The following is a 19780-nucleotide window of genomic DNA, read 5'->3' as shown; positions in this document are numbered from 1 at the left end:
TTATTACATGTACAAAGTACTAATTACATTTATGGGTGCAATGTATTTTCAACCCATTCACCAGGACATTTTACTACATTCTCACTGTTATTACACCATCAGTTGTTACAAAGACAGCCCATGGTTAGAGCCCAATTGTAGTCAGCTAGATCGCCTGCAGCAATCAGGCAACAGAAACAGTTGCATTGTGCCATTCATCCAATAAACTCGAGTTGAGTCAGGGGGTGAAGGTGAAGTCAGGGAAGATTGATTATCCAGGCACAGTGATACTGCTGCTGGTAGTCAACAGTCGCAGTCAACCAGCGTGACATTGAAGTGAGATTATAGAGATGGGGTGAGATAACTCGGTGAAATGATACCCGCTTGTGATTAAAGAGCATACATTGACATGAAAAAAATAAATGTGACTGACGGTGTATTTGTAGACATGTTAGGGGAAAACTGATGGATGTCTGAATGTGTAGATTTAACCCTTTGAAACTTGAGTGAACTGACTTGAATGCTGTCAAAAACATGGTAAGAAGGCCACGGGCAATGAAAGAGCATACAAAATAGCAAGAAATTAGTCAAAAGAAGAAGGAAATTATCTGAAATTTGTAAAAAAAAAAAAAAAAAAAAAATTAAAAAAAAATCCAGTTATGATAATAATAAATATAGTTGTTTGGTTGCTTTTCTCTTTTCCCCTATTTTTTTTGTAAAAAAAAAAACATTTTTCTAAATCTACTAATTTATTGCAAACTGTGGAACATTTACCAAATTGTTGACTGCCCTTTTCTCTTATTTTTTTAAAGAAATCACATTAATCTGCTCAGGATTTTCATACTTTCGAAAGGCATCTGAAAGCAGCACAAGAAAAGCACTGTCCCTCTATGTTTCAAAGGGTTAAGATATGTATACGCCACATATCCTCATGAAATATGGGCACTTTTCAATAATTAAATGGAAGTAAAAATGCCACTATGTTTAAAACTTATCAGTCAGTGTTAAAAACAACCCACAGCGATAGAAAGCAATTCATGCTGCTTTATGTAGATGTGTCTGAACAGTCAGCAGCAGTGGGCCTTTTGTATTTCCTGATGTGTATTTTACTTGTGTACAATGGAAGAATTTTAATTTAGAATCCCCGTGCAAAAGCTAAAGACAACACAAGTAAATGTCACCATGTCCTAGGCCAGCTTTTATTAGAGTGATAAAAAAGTCATACCCCTGGGAGGTAGGAGTGCTGACAGTGCTACAGCACCCCCACACCCAGGTGTATGATCATGCTATATTTGTATTTTTGCCAAATCTTTTTTTTATGCCCCTCTTTGTCACTTGCAATATCTTTTTTTCCCAAGTTGTAGTTGTCTATTATAGTCATGTTTTTTTCAAGCACAGAACCACCTTCTAAACAGTAAAGGGCAAAGCAATAAGGTCCAGTGTGTAGGATTTAGCAGCATGTATCAGCAGGAATTGTATATAATATTAATAACTATTGTTTTCATTAGTTTACTATCATCTGAAAAAAAGAAAAGTTGTACTTTCATTACCTTGAATGAGCCATTTATATCATACGGAGTGTGGCCTCTTCCAAGGAGTCCACCTTTTGTTTATTTGGAAGCTTATATCTAGCAAATCAAGGACTGGCTCTGGAATAAGCTAAAAAAGTTTTACTTCTATAACATTACTGATGCCACTAAATCCCATGCACTTGACCTTTAAATATCCATTTCCAAAAGTTATACTTAACATGAAGTTTGGTTTTGTAAACCCGAAGATTTGGTTCCTAAACAGCTCTCTTGCAAATTTCAGAGATGATAATCAATGCACTGGACATTTAACATCAGGGTTTGCTGGCAGTTCAACAAGTTGTCACATGGCATCTGATATTTTACCAGGCAGTTACATTTAAACACTACAAGCCCACATGTGTGTCTATGGCAGCGTTTTTTGTGTTTCCATGTCTCTTGTCAAGGATAAATTACCCACTTTGACATGGCTTATTGTTGCGGCTAGAATTGCAGCATGTTCCAAAGTCTCGGAGCACAGAGAGCAGTGCTTCCCTATGTGATTTACCCTTTGACATTTCACGACCAGTGGTTCACCCTATTGTTGGAATTGCAATAAATGTGCTTGGATGAAAGAGTTCCTTCTCTGGCGTGCTGTGTGAGTGTTATTGTTGAGTGCTATTGTACAGGGGCTACAATGCATGTAAGAGGACAGCGATGGAAATAGAAAGCTCTTTTGAAGAACACCTTTAATTTTGTCGCAGAGTGGATGTGGTTGCCCCGAGAAGATATAACATACTTGAGGGCAATTACTGATCAAATAATCTACTGCTGAAAAGGACAGATGAAAAGTGAAATAAATAAATGGAACGAGACAAGGAGACTGGGGGAGCCAGAAGTAATAGCAAAGTGAGAATGCTGAATGTACTGGGGTCTGGATGAGTAAATGATTCCATTACTGAATTGCAACCATTACCGATCTTGCTATGCATAAAAGCGCAGGGATTGATGCAAGCATATGCACACATGTCCGCACACATTCAGAATCCACAAACACATACGTGCCAAGTCCATCTTTGGCATCTCTGTGTCTACTGACTGAGTGTCTGGAGCTCTAATACATTATGCAACAGCCCTCAACATGCCCTTGACCAGGGTGACATGAATTTCACATACATTAAAGATGTAATCCATTCTAATGAGCTTAGGCCTTATCTGGTTGGGCACAAAATACACAGGGGAGTTACGGCACTCAAGGGAAGATAAATATCATCAAACTGTGCACCCGGCTTTTGTTGGTATAGTTTTAATGTCAGCACAAATAAGCGCAAAACTGTATGATCTGATTGTGTACATATTGCAGTGGAGGCTGGTGATTATTTACCTGGATGAAGCAACAGGCGCTGAGGGCTTCTGCTTACACACTAACAATGTAGTTGTCTACCTCTGTGCTCTAAGCTTTGATTATACAAGGCTGCTACATTTACTCGCCAACTGTATAAGGATAGCAAACAGACTCCATCCACACATACTCATAGCTTGAGAAATAAAAAGCAGGGACAGCCTCTCCTTATGTCGATCCTTGACCAACAACTCAGCCAATCACTCAAGCATTACATTGTTTTATGGGTGTTAGGGATCATTCTTCTGCATACTTTTTATACATATTTACTTGTATTTGATGGAAATGGAAGCAGGAGAAAGCTAGTGTTGCGTCAGTGTGTACTGCATGGTTGGGGTGGCATTGTTTGTATTATATTTGACACACAAATTTCTGAGACCTCTACAGTATCAACAAGATCAATAATTACCACCGGTTTCAAGCTTTTAAGTTTTTTAAAAGCGATTAATCACATAATTTCACAAGTAAATCACAATCAAGAGCATTTTTTAATCACATTTTTAAATCTATTATTTTTTATTATAAAACTGTTTTAAAGTCCACATTAACAAGGTAATGCAATTCTTACCAGATAGTCTTGATTAAGAATCAAATGTCAGCAAAATATCTGTATGGGACTAACATAAAGTGGCATGTCGGTACAGGGGAGACTCATGGGTACCAATAGAATCCACTTTAATACAGATATCTTGATGTCAGAGGTCAAGGGACATCTGTGAAATGGCTATGATGTTTTGACCTCGCCAAATTTTACCTAACTTTGGAGTATCATATACTCCCTTTCCTGACAAGCTAGCATGTCAGGGTTGCTACAACTGTATTCCTAGGGTCTAGTTTCATATGGAATAAGTATCATCACTCTAGCTGTAAAACTCAGTCCAGTGTCGGCTGGTGATTAATGTGACAAAAAATAAATAAATAAATAAACGTGTTATGTATGAACCTTAATCGCATCGCAATCAACACATTAACAATGACAGCCCTAATTTTTAACAGTATTTTGAAATAATAATTTGCTCGATTGAAGAAGTGTGAAATAAGAATTGTGTACTTCATTTTGGTGTAAAATCATGTGTTTATAAATGAATACAGTAAACAGTTTAATTTGAGTTTTAAAAATCCTAAAAAGCATTTGGTTTAAAATGTCCTTCACTCTTTTAATTGTATACTTAAACCAACCAAAAATAAAATTGTATCATCATAAGAAACCAGAATAGAAATTAGGCCAGGCCTCTTCATATTTTATCATCTAAAGAAAGATAAATCTGTATGAATTAAGCTTCATAGCTGGTGGTAATAATTACACAAATCTGAATCTACACAAGTATTAATACTTTCATTAGTGTTTGACCATTATCAATACGAACACTGCATCACTGCCATTTCTTTGAATAAAATGTGTTAGATGTGCATAAAGCAGGCCCACCAGCCTTTTCCAAGGACTCTTTTTTTCAGATCACAAACACTGAAATACATTTATGAAGGTAACCCTGCAGCAAAAAAGAGCTGTCCTTCATTCTTCCACATTCTGGGTATTGCAGTCCTCGCAATTATCACAACATAAAAGACACTCAAATGCCCGTATTTCCCTCTAATCTCGATAAACTCAACACGGCTTCAAATATGTCTTTAAATTACATTTCCCACCAGTGCACAGAATGTCGGATTGACTCAATGCCATTTTACATTTTCGCTGATTATTAACCTCTGGCTTTCTGCAATCTAAATTAAGTCACTCTTTATTATTGTGACCATTTATTTCTTACTTATGTTTGACAAGATTTTTTCTTTAATGCTGTATGGAGCTTAAAAAACACATATAATGAATAATTGCCTTGAGAACCTGAATAGACCAGGTGTTTATCAGTCAAACAGCACTGCTGTTATGGGGGTGGAACTTAAAGCGTTCACTATAATATCCCCTATGTTACAGATTTACCTTTGTCCTCCATTGAACTGCATGCCTGTAATAACTGTTTTCCCTAAAAAAATAAATAATCAGAAAGATTCTATTATTTGTAGGGCCATACCCGACTCAGAATTACACCAGTCAAATTTGATTTGACTGGCCAATATGAATATTCAATGACTAATCTTGTGTTTTAGTTGAATGTTTTCCATACAAAGTTTTAAAGTTTGAATGGACATGGACATACATATAAAACAAAAGCTGGATACCATATCCTGTTAACTTTCTGTGAGCTGACCATCGTTGTCGCTGCCTGCATGTCTGAAGCTGCAAATAGTAACACTCACTCCACAGCAAAATCTGGGTACCAAAATGTCCACGGAAGTACACTTCACAGAAAAAACCCCAAAAAACGATTCAAGTCTCAGTCGACTGAGGGTTTCCAAATAATGATTCAAGTCTCAGACTTTCAAGGGGCGGCCCAAATTATTTGCTTAATAAATAGACCCCAGTGTGTGTGTGCATATTTGTATGGACTAACCTGTGTCCTGGTCACAAATCTGCTCACAGGGCTCAGTGGTCCTCTGGCCGCAGAAGTCCAACACCCACTGTGTGGACGAATTGGTCTGATAGTAGAGTGTTAACTTGGCTGGGTTTAGCCAATTAGAAACGTCCAGGAAGCTTCCCATGCTCACCACAAAACTACTTCCTGTGGAAAAAAAAGAAAAAAAAAAAGGCACAAGACAAAATTATTTTTCTTGTTAAGAGAAAAATACAAAGGTTGATTGTTTGGTATTTTAAAGGCTCTTTTCCTGGTTCTATTGCAAAATCAATTGGAAAGTAACTAATTCTTTTGTTTTCACTGTAATTTCAATTCCCCTCCTGACCAGGCTGAATTTAAATGAGAAAATTAAGACCTATAATGTGAGTATTGATGGGATTTCCTTGGTAATTGCAGTAGAGGGGCTAAAAGAGTTTCACGAGTCAATCAGTAAACGCTATGCTCATTGACGCTGACTTACCTTTCTTTCTTACTGCTCCCAGACCAATCGTTAAACTCTGATCACTGAACAAGATTATCCCTAATTGATGCCAATGACTTTTAGTTCCAAGGGGAGCTTTGAGGAGATTGTGCTTCAGCCCACTGGTGAGTACGAACACTCTTACACTGCTATATTGTGTGTATACCGCTGGGTCGTGGAAGGTAAATTTGTGAAAGCATTTGCAATGTGTCTACATTTCTGTGTCTAAGTGAATTTTGAAATGCATTTAAAACAAAAAACAGGCCAGGGTATAAATATAGTAAATGTGAGATTAAAAAGGATTCACACATTTATTCTGTTCTGTGACGTGAAAGCCTGTGATGGTGGTCTCCGGGCTCTTTTTTTTTGTTTTTTTTTTAAAGAGAGGATTATTGCAGATGGAAAAGCTTAGAAAGTAGCCAGCAATCAAACCTGAGTTACGGGAAAAGTTACAAGGCCAATGCCCTGCAGTAAAATACACAACTCAAGTGATAAATACCCTACAAAGAATGCAGATAAAGCAACAATATCTCAAGCCTCATCTATTAATTCATTTCTTTTTTCTTTCTTTTCCTTTTTTCTTTTTTTACAAATTTAGTTGTTCCAAATTCCTAATAGAATATGCTACCATTTGTCACCTCCCACACACATGAAGTCACTGGCAGCTTCTTTTTATTTGACGGGAAAGACGGAGAGCCTTACAAAATCCACTCATATGTTAAAGTTTAATTATCTGACAACCTCGCAAACCTGACCTGAGCCACTCATCTAGACTGTATAGACCAATAACATCCCTGCAGTGCTGCCCCCAAGTAAATATTACATTGCTTGTAGCGATTATTCTGCTGCTGCACCCACAGTATGGACTGAACTAAAGTTGAAATGTGTCCAGCTCAGATGGAGGAGTGAATGTGAATGGTCTATGAAATGGGACTGTATGGGTTAATCTAGAGCAGCATAATGTATGTTTGTCTTGTTTCACTGAGCCTGAAATTCAAAGCAAGATGTGCCCCTAACACACATGCACACACAAAAACAAAAAGAAACAAATTAATTAAATACAACAAAAATCGAATAGAGGAGAAAAATCAATCAATCAATCAATCAACTTTATTTATAAAGGGCAACAATAGCTAAAACAAAGTGCTGTACATCAGGGCAAATACAATCTAAAAACAGAACACATAAAACAAGCAACAGCACAATAAAATAAGAACAAAAAAGATCCAAATATTGAAAGCTAAAGTCTGTAGTCCTAGCAAGCCAGGTCACCATAATGTGTTCATCACTGTATGTGGATATCATCAGTGACAGAAAATGAAAGGCAAAAGCTACTGGGACATAGTGCAATAAAAAAAAGAAAACAAAGAAAATTAACAGAAAAAATCACAATGTAGTTTGCATATTTGCACATGCCGTACTCTTACTCTTTCAGTTGTTGTTATGTATTACTTTTGTTTCGTATAATCATGATAAATCTTTAAAAAAAAAGAAGAAAAAAAGTTTTCTTCCTTTCTTTTGAGCAATGGCACCAGGGGAAGCCTGTCCAAGGCATCGAATGTGCAAGGTCTGGCACTTCTGAAAATAAAAACATTGTTAAAAAAAAAAAAAAAAAAACTTCCCCCACTCAAACCCCCACTCTCTGAAAAAAGGGCCATGGTTGCTGTTCTTGAACAGGAAGTATCAAGTACTCACCAGAATGCAAAAAGAAAAAAAAGGCCAAAATACACACATAATTCTTCAGATGGTATCCTGAAAAGCATCACCCAGGTCAGGCTGACCAAACATGAGTTTAACAAGAGCATTTCCTGCAGCTCTGCAGTTAGTGAACAGACCTGCCAGGAGCCCTCATTTGCGGAGAGAGTGGAAAAAAATCTAATGGTCTCAGCTCACACAGAGAGGAGGCAATTGTTAGATTATGGGTTGGTTTCTCTGAGACCTGTGAAGAAACCCCTCCTGAGCAGTAAGAACATTGCTGATTGCTGGCAATTTGGCTGTGCATATCGTGAATTGATTGCAGCAGACTGGGGCAAAATTATTTTGCTATATTAAACCCCTTTCAACTGTGTTGGGAACAGATGTGGAATAGAAAGCAGAGCACATCCGTGTCATGGCAACAGAGATAATTTAAGTGACAGTGCACATCTAGCGGTTGTTTATTCTGTCAATCAAGTAAAACAATTATCCCCCCTAAAAAAAAAATATTTACAATGACTGACAACTTAATTATGATAATTATGATGATGATGACCATTAATTAATTAATTATTATTACTCATTATTATTCATTTATTTATTATATTTTTATTTGCTGCATTATTATAATTTTATTTTATTTATTTTTTATAATTTTAAATGCCAGAGCACTGATGGGAATTGTGAAGTGGAGTGTATGTGGAGAACATATTGGAGTAAGTAACAAAATAAAAAATAAAATAAATAAATAAATAATAAGTTGGAATTTGCACATACCATAGCCTTTTATGTTTGATACTTATTATTCTTTGTTAGCTAAATTGTTTATTTGCATTGATATCTAATCATTTCCTGTTCTTGTTTGTAATATATGCAATAAATATAAATAAAAGTTATATGTTTTTTTTAGGTGGTTGGGGTCCTTTCTATTGCACTGAAAGTGCTAGCTTCAGCAGCACTGATTATGTCTTCATAAATTATGCATTTCTTTAAACTTATTACCACCTTTGGACCTTAATTTTAAGCAAGTCATTTATAACTCTGTTTCTGTCATGTAACCAAAAAAAAAAAAAGCTTTCCTTCCTGGACTTAATACTGAAAATGTAATTCTTTCCTAATTTGTAAAAGAATCCAATAACTCACTTCACAATTTGGAGTGCAGAAACAAGAATATTAAGTGTTAATCCCATTAACCTTTAAGAGTTATATTTAATTCCACCCACATTTGATTTAGCAATGACTTTGTGACATTATCAGTACTCCTATTCTGCATGTCCAGTTCTTCATGCTGCCTACATGGAAGCTTTCGTGTCGTCTGTGATCTCCTGCAATGTCACACCTGTCTACTAGTCACCCCTGTTGAATTAACTGACCTCATCCCTTGCACGCTCCTTTTTCCGTCCATCACTTATCATTTCCGCAGTATATAGAGAGTGGCCAGCTCACACCTCTCGCATGTCAGATTGTACGCGCTGCCTTGTAGCCATACCACAGCATTATAGTCCTCACTCCTGCCTGCCTGTTCCTGTTTAGACCTAACTTATATTTATACGTGACTTGCCAGTTTGGATTTGCTTTGTTTGTTTATCTGTTGGAATTGTTTGTTTGTTTGTTCTGACTGCCTGCCTGCTGCCGACTGTATGCCTGCCAGACTATTGGGTTAAGCCGCCTTTTATCACATCTGCTCTGCCTCAGGTGTCTGCTTTTTGGAGTCCAATTCCAGTATACACAAGTTTTCAGAGGAGCAATAAAACTCAAAGTAAAAAGCCCTGCTTAATAAAAAGAAAAAATGCTTTATGGAACACAGAACATACAGATTGTTTTTTTTGGGTGGGTGGGGGGCTAAGGTGTTAATTTTGTCCTGAGGGGGGCACAGGTGGTGGAGTCATACACATTAATATATTGAGCTCTCTGGTGATCGAGATCGTCTATGGAAAATCTCATCAAACTCCAATCATTAATTTTTGATCTCTTATTTGAAAAGTTGAGAACCGAGCATCAAGTCAGAGGTCGGCTCTCCCATACTTTCAGAAACTGCATGTGTATATGTGGAGATTCTGCCTTGTTAGTAGCAGCAGAGCAAAGGTCAGGAGGTCACAACAAAGATCAATAATAATTTCACAGGGACTACACATATTGACAGAAAATTTCACAGCAAGATAACTAACCATTGTAGAGATATCTTGCGATGGACTACAGCGCAGCGAAGTCTAAACCTCTCTGACCCTTTCTGTGAGATTTGTAAATATAGTTCCTCCAAGTTGGATTCACAGAACACTCTTAACTTTGCAAACTTGTTGTAAATAGCTCATTTCAGCCAATGAATGCCACTTGATTTTTTCATTAGCATAATTGACATCCATTAAATGGCTAAATTTGTGGACAGGTTCCACAAACATGAGACAAAAGAGTAAATAAAAACAAATTATAATAATTTCACAGTACAGAGCTTCAAGTCTTGCTGTTAGAAATCAGCAGACGCAAAGATAGCAAGTAGTCAAGAAGACGTGACACTTATGGAGATATCCGACAAGTGAGTATTGGAGCCTACAGTAGGTGATGTTACACTGGCAGGTGTTAAAACGGAGGATTATCCTGCGTAAATTCCCAGAGGCATCTGAGAGCAGAGTGAGAGAATTCTCCTACTGTAATGTACAAGCTGCTGCGCAATATGCCAATCAAAGTAATACAAATCTAATCTCTCTGTAAATTTTCAAGCCATGATGACTGTAATGTGATTAACGTAATATAATTTTTGCATTAAGTTTATGCTAAATATATTTTATGTTAGTCATTTTTTAAAATTGTATTTAAAGAAATGTTTCACTGCTGAAATGTCTGTTTGTATACGAGTTTCTCCCACAATGTTATGTGAAATTTGTCAAGAAAATTTTGGTTTTCTTGAATGCCTCCTCTGTGAACTTCAAAAATGGATTTCAAAAATGGAGAGAATTTGAAGTGAATTGAAGGAAAAGGGTCCATTTTTGACAACAGCAAGACTACTTCAAAACATCAGTTTACAAACTCACAAAACTACTTCCCAGACAGAAAGCCCTTCCCAACGGGGAGCTGAACTAAAAGTGAAACTTATATACGATCGCTAGTGTGTTTGTGTTATTGTGTGACTTTGGTGAATCTAAACCAACACTTTAAACTAATAGTCATTGAACACAACACTGATTGAGACAGCAGCAGACCACTAGTTCCTTTGTTCAGCAAGGTAAAATTACTGTTTTTGTAAATGTAGTCTGGCTCCAAAGAGAGCATATATAAGTTTCACTTTGAGTTCAGTTCCTCATCACAAAGGGTTGTCTGTTTGTAGAGTTAAGACTGGATAAATAAGACTGTGATTATACTGCGTGAACTGTGTGAGAATTTGTAAATGGAAGTTTTGATATAGTTTTTCTTTTCTTAAACATGGACCCCTCTTACATCAGTTCATCAAAAACTTTTTCCATTTTTGAAATCCTGGTTCACTGAGGATGCATGCCGGGAAAACACTTTTTTTGGTTTGTTTTTTTTCACAAATTCAACAAAACATGGAGTTAGTAATTAATAAACAAATGGTCATTCTGGGAGTGAAGTATTCCTTTAAGCTCCAAGCTTATTCAGATGAAGGCACTGTGATTCTTAAAAGAAATTAGTGTTTTCATTTGGAGAAAGTCAGAATATCTGTACCCTACTAATAAGACAAGTCTGGACCACTCATGAAAATCATACCAAGGGAAAATTCAGTGTACAAGAAAATTGGTAAATGACACAAATTCCCATGAATCACTCACATATATGCCACTTAACAACAAATCATTTCTTACAAGCAGTTCTTGCATGCGGCCCAATTTCATTATAATTTGACAGAATCCAATTATACAGTGTGCCAACTGAAATGTAATTTGATTGGGTTGGGTAGAACTAGTGGGAGGAAAACTAACGTCAGTGCCTAATTATATAATTCAGCTCAGGACAAAAAACTCAAACTACTGACCATTAAACATATTTTACAGTTGATTTGCTTACACTATAGCTTTAGGTGCTCATCTTACATGTAGTTACAGAGTTTACTGTAGAAGTTGAAGTATTATGTACCGTTCCATTTCTATTGTGTGTCTAGGTGCACACAAATTGTGGGTGTGTGGGTGGACTAGAAATGAGGCCCCGGCAGCAAGAGCACCTGATCGACTGATATGTGAATGCTTTCAGAGATATGGCAATCATTAGTTAAATTGCCTCAGCTCCTCACTCCCTCTAACTTCACTTAACTCCTTGCACATTTTCCATATTGGCCTCTCTTACCTCCCAGCAAGGTTTATACTGTGGTATCTTGCCAATACACGGACCCAATTTACAATTATCCCACAGCCAACAAGGAATTTAAAACACACTCAGTGGGACGGCTCTCTCAGTACTTGCCTGGGCACCTACATACTTGATTATGCTGAATTTACTTTTATTTCACAAATACTTTGTGTGACCATCTCAAGGCAAGAAAAAAACTTGTCATTTTGCACTGGTTGATCTTTTTCTAGACTAGTGGGAAAAAAAATGCCAAAAATGCACATTTTGTTCTTTATTTTAGTTCAGATTTCCGTTTTGGAAATGTATGTGAACAGCACACATTTAATTAGACGATGCATCACTTGCATAAAATATTAGAACATTCTGAGGTTTTTTAATTCTCTGTGCCAAAAATCTCCACTTGAACAGCATTTACATACACTAAAATTCCCACTTTTTATAAATAGGTCTGTTAATATATATTACTCACAGCCTAATTTAGATATCATTTTATTCCTAACTACAGAGATATAGAAGTCACAATAAACTGATTCTGATTATAAAAATATATTGGAAATTTATATTTTTAAGGCTGTTTGTGGTATTTTCTGATTTATGGCATATCTAAAATTCCCTCTGTAAAAACATTTGATTCTAATATGACAACAAGGTAAAACAAGAATTTTGAATCTGACTTTTTCCAATGTTTGCATTTTTTTGTTGTGCAAATGTGTGCAAATTAGCACAGTATTTAATTAGATAATGGCTCATTTTTATATTTAAACAACATTTCAGAAACTTTCAGAAAGTTTAATGGTGATGTGAATTAGTTAAAAATGTTAACCTATTTACCTGGGGTGTCACCCCTCCAATACAGTGACATCAGCTCCATATTGTCAAAAAATGATATCTATTCTACTGTCTTGACAGCATTTTTGATGTGTGTATGCTATACAGACAGCCTCTTTTTGCAGTATTACTAAAAACAGAAATAAACCTTGACGTACTTCTGTCACATTGGTTCAATGTTTGAGTCAATTGAAAAGGTGCAAGCCACAGAAAAGGTTAAAATTCCAATCTACTGTATGCTGTCACATGTAATAGTCTTCATGCCAAAAGCATGATGCGAAAAAAAATAAATAAATAAAACATCATATTTTGAGCATACTGCTCTTCATCAGTCTGACGGCTCAAAATGTCATTCAGTTGTCTGTGGTGATAATAAATCTTTTTTTTTCTCCATCAGGAGCTTTATGTTCCTGATTTTTGCTCATTTTTTTGGTTCCAGCGTGCACATGATTTACTCTTTGTCGGATGAATATGCGTTTTTTGCACTTTATCAGTCGTGCAGAGGGGCCACTGACACTGGAAAGCATTGAAAATGAAAACCACAAATCACAGATGAGGGGGTGGTGATTTTACTGCGAGCCATTTGTAAATAGAAAACAGGGGAAGCGCGCAGAGCAGTCCCTGGTCCATTAGCTGTTCCTCCCAACAACAAAAACTATACAAATTGCATAATATCCTTCACCACTCCATTAAAGCACGAATCTACTGGACAGTCATCGCTCCAGTATGCTGCTTGAAGGACAACTGTATCCAATTATGGCTGAAAAAAAAAAGAAAAAAAAAAGATGTTCCATGATGGATAGTGGCTATTACGATAGCATGCACAAATCTATATCCTTTTTTAGCTTTTACCATGAAGCTCAACTTTGCCCGAGGCTGGTATATTCTACTACAATTTCTGTGGGCTTATTATAAAAGAAAACTTCCTCACTAAGTTTCATTCTGACTTTAGATGGTTTTCTGTTGGTGATCTGTCTTTCTCCCCTCCTTATTTTTTTCCTTCTGGATTTTCCCACATCGTATTGTTTCAATTGAAATAAGAGTGCAAAACAATAAATGATATAAGCTTTTCCTTCTGAATTTTTCCACATCTACGGTTTCATTTGAAATAAGGGTGCAAAAAATAAAAAAGTAAAACAGTGTGATAAAGAAAACATATCAATCTAACTGCGTAAAACTGACTGTTTGACATTCACTTCGCTGAATATTCAGCCAAGGTCTAATGAATGTGTTGCACTCACCATCCGCGACAAAATGCTCAGGCACATGGAGGGTAACCTTGACAGTGAGAGGGCAGGAATCCTGCGTAGCATAGACAATGGCAATGACACATGTGCTGATGGTAATCAACGTCAGGGTGACCTTATTTAGAGGACTGTGCGGGTGGCCTAGAGGTAGAGAAAGAGAAAAAAAAGGTAAAAAGGTGAACAGTTTGACAGAAGCCCTTTTGTCTCCATCAGGGTCTCAAACAGACGACTGTATTTGAACATCCTTGATAGGAAGTACTTTTGCACAATAGAACATAATACACTCAGACACATAATGCCTGAAACTATATCATCCAATTTAGCACAGTGCTTTGTTGAAAATACAGCCTCTAACTCTCCTTCAATCCTTGAAAGTGTACTTAATTTTACTCCTGATATATGAATGTAACCCAGGTTCAAGTTTGGCCTGAGTAAGTAAAGGATGACCTGGAATACCCGCGCCTCTGCAGAACAGCCCAGGATGCTTCGCCTGTGTGATATATGATCTTATTGCCACTGACAGGGTTATAGATTGGTTGTTTTGGTTGCCCTTTGGCTCTGTCAGGGCTCCCATTTCCAAGCCAGATATAAGGAATGAAATTAGCCACTTAACCTCTGTCTACTGATATTTATCATGTCAGCATGTTCAAAGGAGGCTTACTGGGATGTGATAGGGATAAGATAGTGATAGTGCTGGTTTGGAAACACTGTTGTAACTGATAAAAAAACATCCCACAATGAGCCTCATGTAGGAGGTGATATACAAATAGATTTCCTTTTATTTGTTTCCAAAGTTTGTTCTTATTCTGTACGTACCCAATGATTTCTGGAATTCACTATCTTTGTTTATTTTCATCTTGCCCCCACCCCCCCCAAAAAAAGAAAACACCAAACACCTTGTTTTCACAGTACACAAATAGTTTGTCAAAGTAATCATAAGTTTAACATTGTAGGAACATTAAAAACATGTAAATATCATAGTTAAATTTAGATTGTTATGTGTTTTCAGTTTGTTTGAGTAAGTATGATGACTAGCTTATCAAATTTGTGTGCTAAAGAAATGCTGTTGGCCCCTTACCTATCCTGATAACAGGATACGTCAGAATAACAGATCCTCACACAATTTCAAATCTTTTAGATATTTTTTCAAACGTTTTAAATAAAGTTAGAGCAGTTGGACAATCACTGATGCAATGTGCAAATGGCCAAATGGATTGAATTGAATTGAAACAATAAACCATCATAGAAAAAAGTTTAATCAGTAACCCCCTGTGACAGGACAGTCCAGCGAATCATATCAGAAGTTTGGTAACAGTGAGATGCAGCTCAAGGTCAAAACCAGGGAGACAAAGTTAGGATAATGAATCCACCCACACTGGATCAAATGTCTCCCAGTCACGATGTTGTGAAGGGACAGGGACAACAGCTGTCCGCAGCAAAAGTGGCAGAGCAGCTAATCCCTTTGGGGTGTGGACGGTGTCACTGAGCTCGTGAAAAGGGTCCCTCAATTACTATAAAAGCCCACTGAGTAGACAAAAGCATGTACGCTCACGATGGCAAACACTTACTTTATGGCCACAAAGCAAACACCTAGTTGATGCACTCACACATGCACAGAAACACTAAAACAGACACATACGTAAATATAGTATGAGTGAATGTAAAGCATCTACAATACACGGGGCAACCCTTAAGCTTAAAAGCTTAGGTTTAACTTGAAATGCCTTCCTTTTTATTTATTTCCCTCTTTGTATCTTTTACAGAAAGCACAGCCTTTTTACACAGGCTGTTACTTTAACACAGATCACGGCCAGAGGTTTTATGTGAGCCCATGTGCTTTTCTAATAAAATCTAAGAGCCCATTTATAAAGAGGGGACAGTTTAGACAATTACTTACAATTGGGTTTTTTTGTGAACAATCAACTTAAAATTCCACAACAAATGCATATCCTGTTACAATTTATATGTATGTTATTCACAACTAGATTAAGTGAAGTCTATAAAGACAATTTGAGAAACTTCCTGTTTATAAACCTATACTTAAAATCTATACATCCATCCCACAAATGGTTACTTGAGATGACATTTAATAACAATTTACTTAACATTTTTGTAGTACCATGAACACCTCCTACAGAGGCTCCATACCATGTCAAAAAATCCAACCATCCATTAATATTCCACTATAACTGCTCATCTTGTTTAGGGTCTTATGAGTGATGAACTATAGATGATGAATTTCCTCAGTTTAAAATTAAGTCATCACCTTTAAATGTTACACATATTAGATTCTGGGACATTAATAATGTGTTTTCAATGAACTCCGTAGAAAATTAGGAAGAATTTGACCTTGAGAATCTATTATAAATTTTGGTTCCTAGGTTGCAATTCCTGCTCTGCAAAAAAAAAGTTGCATCTCTTGAAGTATTTTTCTGCCGGGCAGGAACTACCAAGGTAGATTGCAGTACAGTATTGAATGTCAGTGATTGGCAAATTATAATCCAGCATCCTCATCTCATTCACTGTTCGTACTTATACCTCCAAAAAGTAAAGCACTATAATTCAGATATAACCCCTTAAGAATGAGGCAGGAGGTTCTGATAGTGGAATGTATGAGCTGCCGGATGCCCTTCATCATATGATAGGAGCAAAGGAGGAAATCTAAACTGTGGTTAAAAAAAAAGCAACAAAGTGCATGTAGGGAGGTAGTCGGGGTGATGAACAGGTCAAACAAACAGAGGACTTTGACCCAGGAGACCGGGGTCTGTAGACCACGTGAAACCAAAAGTCAACTTTGAGTTATTTTAGGTTCAGTAAAGTACAAAGCATTTCTCACACATTAATTTATTTTCGATGGGCCCTCACAAGAACATCTGCCACCACCAACTGATTTTCTATATAAACTGTTTATTAGGAACATTGTTGGAATAGACTAGACTATTTGGTTATTCACACTCTTGGAGCTCAGAGTGCATTCTGGGCACAGGCAGAGCAGCAGAATGCCAGGCCCAGTGAAAGTGAAACTTGACCTTTCATTGCTCTAGGTCTAAAAGTTTGCTTTCACTCATCCCTGCAGAAGCTGCTCCTCCCCCCATTGATCTGATCAGCTCTGTTTGGATTAATTGTTCAATTATCCACACTGTGACTCAAACTCCACAAACTGCAAATAATTCTATGGGAAACATGGTGTCACGTCATGTTAAATGTAATGTGACAACACCCAACCATGATTCTGTTTCTAAACCTAACCTAACTGATAGGGGTGCTACTTTGTGGTAAGATATATGAACTGTTGCACATGCATATGTTGAACCAAGCCTCTTTAGCACTTTGGTTTGCCTTTCTATCTATTTGTTTACCTCTGCCAATCTCCTATATAACATTGATTCAGACATCACAGTAAAGCACAAAAAAGAGAACTACAAAATTCAACACATTGGCCTAATCTCCACCAGCATAACTGTATTAAGATGTTTTCATTTGTTAAATCCCTAGGATTACCACAACACGTATTGAAAATATTGTCCTTTGAATGGTGTAGAATAACAAATTACCCTGAATTATGGAAACTAAGAAGGACCAGACACTTGTGACATGCTATATTAATAATACGATTCATATGGAAGGCGTGATTTTCCTCCCCCTCTGATACAATGCTATATGATAGTGAACTGCAGGCACAGGGAATAATAAGAATACATGGATTTCCAATATTTTTCAATCAATATGGCCACCAAAGGGAACACAAACAGACTAATTCTCTGTTTTTCATGTTCTCTGGGTCACTCACTCACATGCACACAACTGCAAAATCTGCATACAGTCTTCACTATCACATTACACTTTGTGGTAAGGGAAATTAAAATCATGCTTCCCATTAAAGTAATGTGACTCAGCTTTGCTCATCACTGAGCCTCCATTTACATCAGCTCATATATCTGCTCTGAGTGTCATTGAGCTGTGCCATGGACCAGCACTTTAAACCCCAGCGGGAATGTGCATGACTCCTTCCCACTTCCAGCTACGCTGACAATTCCAGACATGTCTAGCCTCATTTCACTCAGCTATAGGCTCACATTCAACCAGAGTAAGGTTGGAACTTGTTTTCAAAATGTTTTATTGTATTTTATTCATTTTTTACTGTATTGCCTTCTCAGCAGTATGCAGTGGAAAAGATGGTCCCCCCCAGTGCTTGTTAATGTGATTTAAATGTAACACATTTATAACAATACACAAAGATGTACACCTGTATTCTCTCTCACCTTTGCTGCGCCTTCGTCCTCTGTGCTGCTCTGTGTAAAACTTCATTTGGCTGTCATCTTCAGGCTCTGACCCTGATTCCCCTTGAGGCCCAAAGACACCTCCAGGTGCTGGCAGTGAGACGATAAGAGGAGAAAAAGTGGTGAGTAATTCAAGTAGAATTATTCAATCAAAGTATCTTAGAATACAGTTCTGAAAAAAAAGCTACCATTAATCAGCAAGTGATTTAGGAAATCAGTTCTTAAACGCAGGACAGAGAAATGTGTGAGAACTGTATGGACGAGATTATAGTTATTCAACACAGGTAAGTCAATCACAGTGGTCTTGACTCGTGACGACTGTGATTATGGAAATGCAAAAGGACGAAAAGGGTTTACGTTCAGTCTGGATGCTATTTTCCCATGTTTCAGTGTCTGAGTGACTAATGGGAACAACAGTTTTTGAAACTGGTCCTGTACTGAGTGAGAGCTGCAGCCAGCAGCTGCAAAACAGGCTGCAGTATAATCACTCAGGGTTATTATGCACCGTCAATTTATGTCTACTAAACGTGCCTGTTATTGCTACTGAGAGGCTCAAATTGTTATAGTAAGTGTCACAGGTCGACCTTTTGTTAAAGCATGAGATACTTTTTGTTTACCCAGAAACAGCCTTGAAATTGATATTACCAAACTTACCAGACTTCATTTAAATAAACTAATTTTATCATCGCAAAAAAAAACTTAATTTATATTGGATAGAAGCAAAATAAAACCGACCAAAGCTATCTTGTGTCATATTTCCATTGTTCCAAGAACTGTCAAATCTGGTTTGGCTGAAATAAACCCTTAATTTATACTGTTAGATACGAATATATACTGGCTCTATATACGCTAGAGGTATGATGGGTGATAGCAGTTGAACAAAAAGGATCTTACTCATTTTCAAAAAAGTCAACCTTTGTAGGGACACTTCCCATACTATTAGCCTGTTTCGCCACCACCTGCTGAAACCCTGTCACTCAATACTGGACCTATGTCAAAAACAGTTTTGCCCATTAGTCACTTCAGAACAAAAACATGAGAAAGGTCCAGGTTTACAGTTACTGCTTCATGGAGATGACTAAAACCTGACTGTACTAAATCAATCCAAACTTAATTGAAGCATATATTTGATTGCATTGTTTAAATCAATCCTGTTTTATCTGCAAGCATAGTTTTTCCTCTTTCCCTATTTCTTATGGTGTTCTCCATGAATCAGTTCTAAATTATTATTAGTACTTTACTTACATTTTAATTGGGTTAATTTTACATAAAAGCATCATCTGTTTTACCAATGCGCTGATGATACACTGCTTTATGTACCACTGAAATACCAATAACAGACACTGACCTCATATTTTAGCCTGTGTATTGGACATGACTTGGGAACTTTCCTTCATCAAACTTTAATTCTGACCTTTTTTCAACAGGGCCCAAAACATCCATTAGCTTGCTCTGGTATTTTCTACCAATGAATTAGGGTGAGAAACCTGGGTTTGGGTGAATGTCAGGCCAAGATTAGGGGATGGGGAATGACAAATTAACCAAACTTTAAAGACTCAATTGTAATGTCCACACACCTGAAAGGAAAAACAAAAAGAAAAAAAAACCCTTTTT

The 19780-nt window shown here is 37.0% G+C and overlaps 1 protein-coding gene across 1 annotated transcript in view; it reads right to left on the bottom strand.

The window, feature by feature from the left end:
- astn2 (astrotactin 2) overlaps positions 1 to 19780 on the bottom strand; it is a 360618-nt gene that overhangs the window by 196929 nt on the left and 143909 nt on the right. Inside the window, exons 5-7 of the mRNA XM_042509044.2 lie at positions 18149 to 18256; positions 13881 to 14027; positions 5340 to 5507 (exon numbers count right to left, since the gene is read on the bottom strand). Of these exons, the coding sequence (XP_042364978.1) occupies positions 5340 to 5507; positions 13881 to 14027; positions 18149 to 18256 (423 nt within the window). The remainder of the gene's footprint in view (positions 1 to 5339; positions 5508 to 13880; positions 14028 to 18148; positions 18257 to 19780) is intronic.

This window comes from Plectropomus leopardus, chromosome 20 (genome assembly GCF_026936395.1).
Source record: "Plectropomus leopardus strain MGB_pleo_1.0 chromosome 20, ASM2693639v1, whole genome shotgun sequence".
Lineage (NCBI taxonomy): Eukaryota > Metazoa > Chordata > Actinopteri > Perciformes > Serranidae > Plectropomus > Plectropomus leopardus.
Note: the sequence above shows the minus strand (reverse complement) of the source record. Positions and strands in the feature narration are given on the sequence as shown.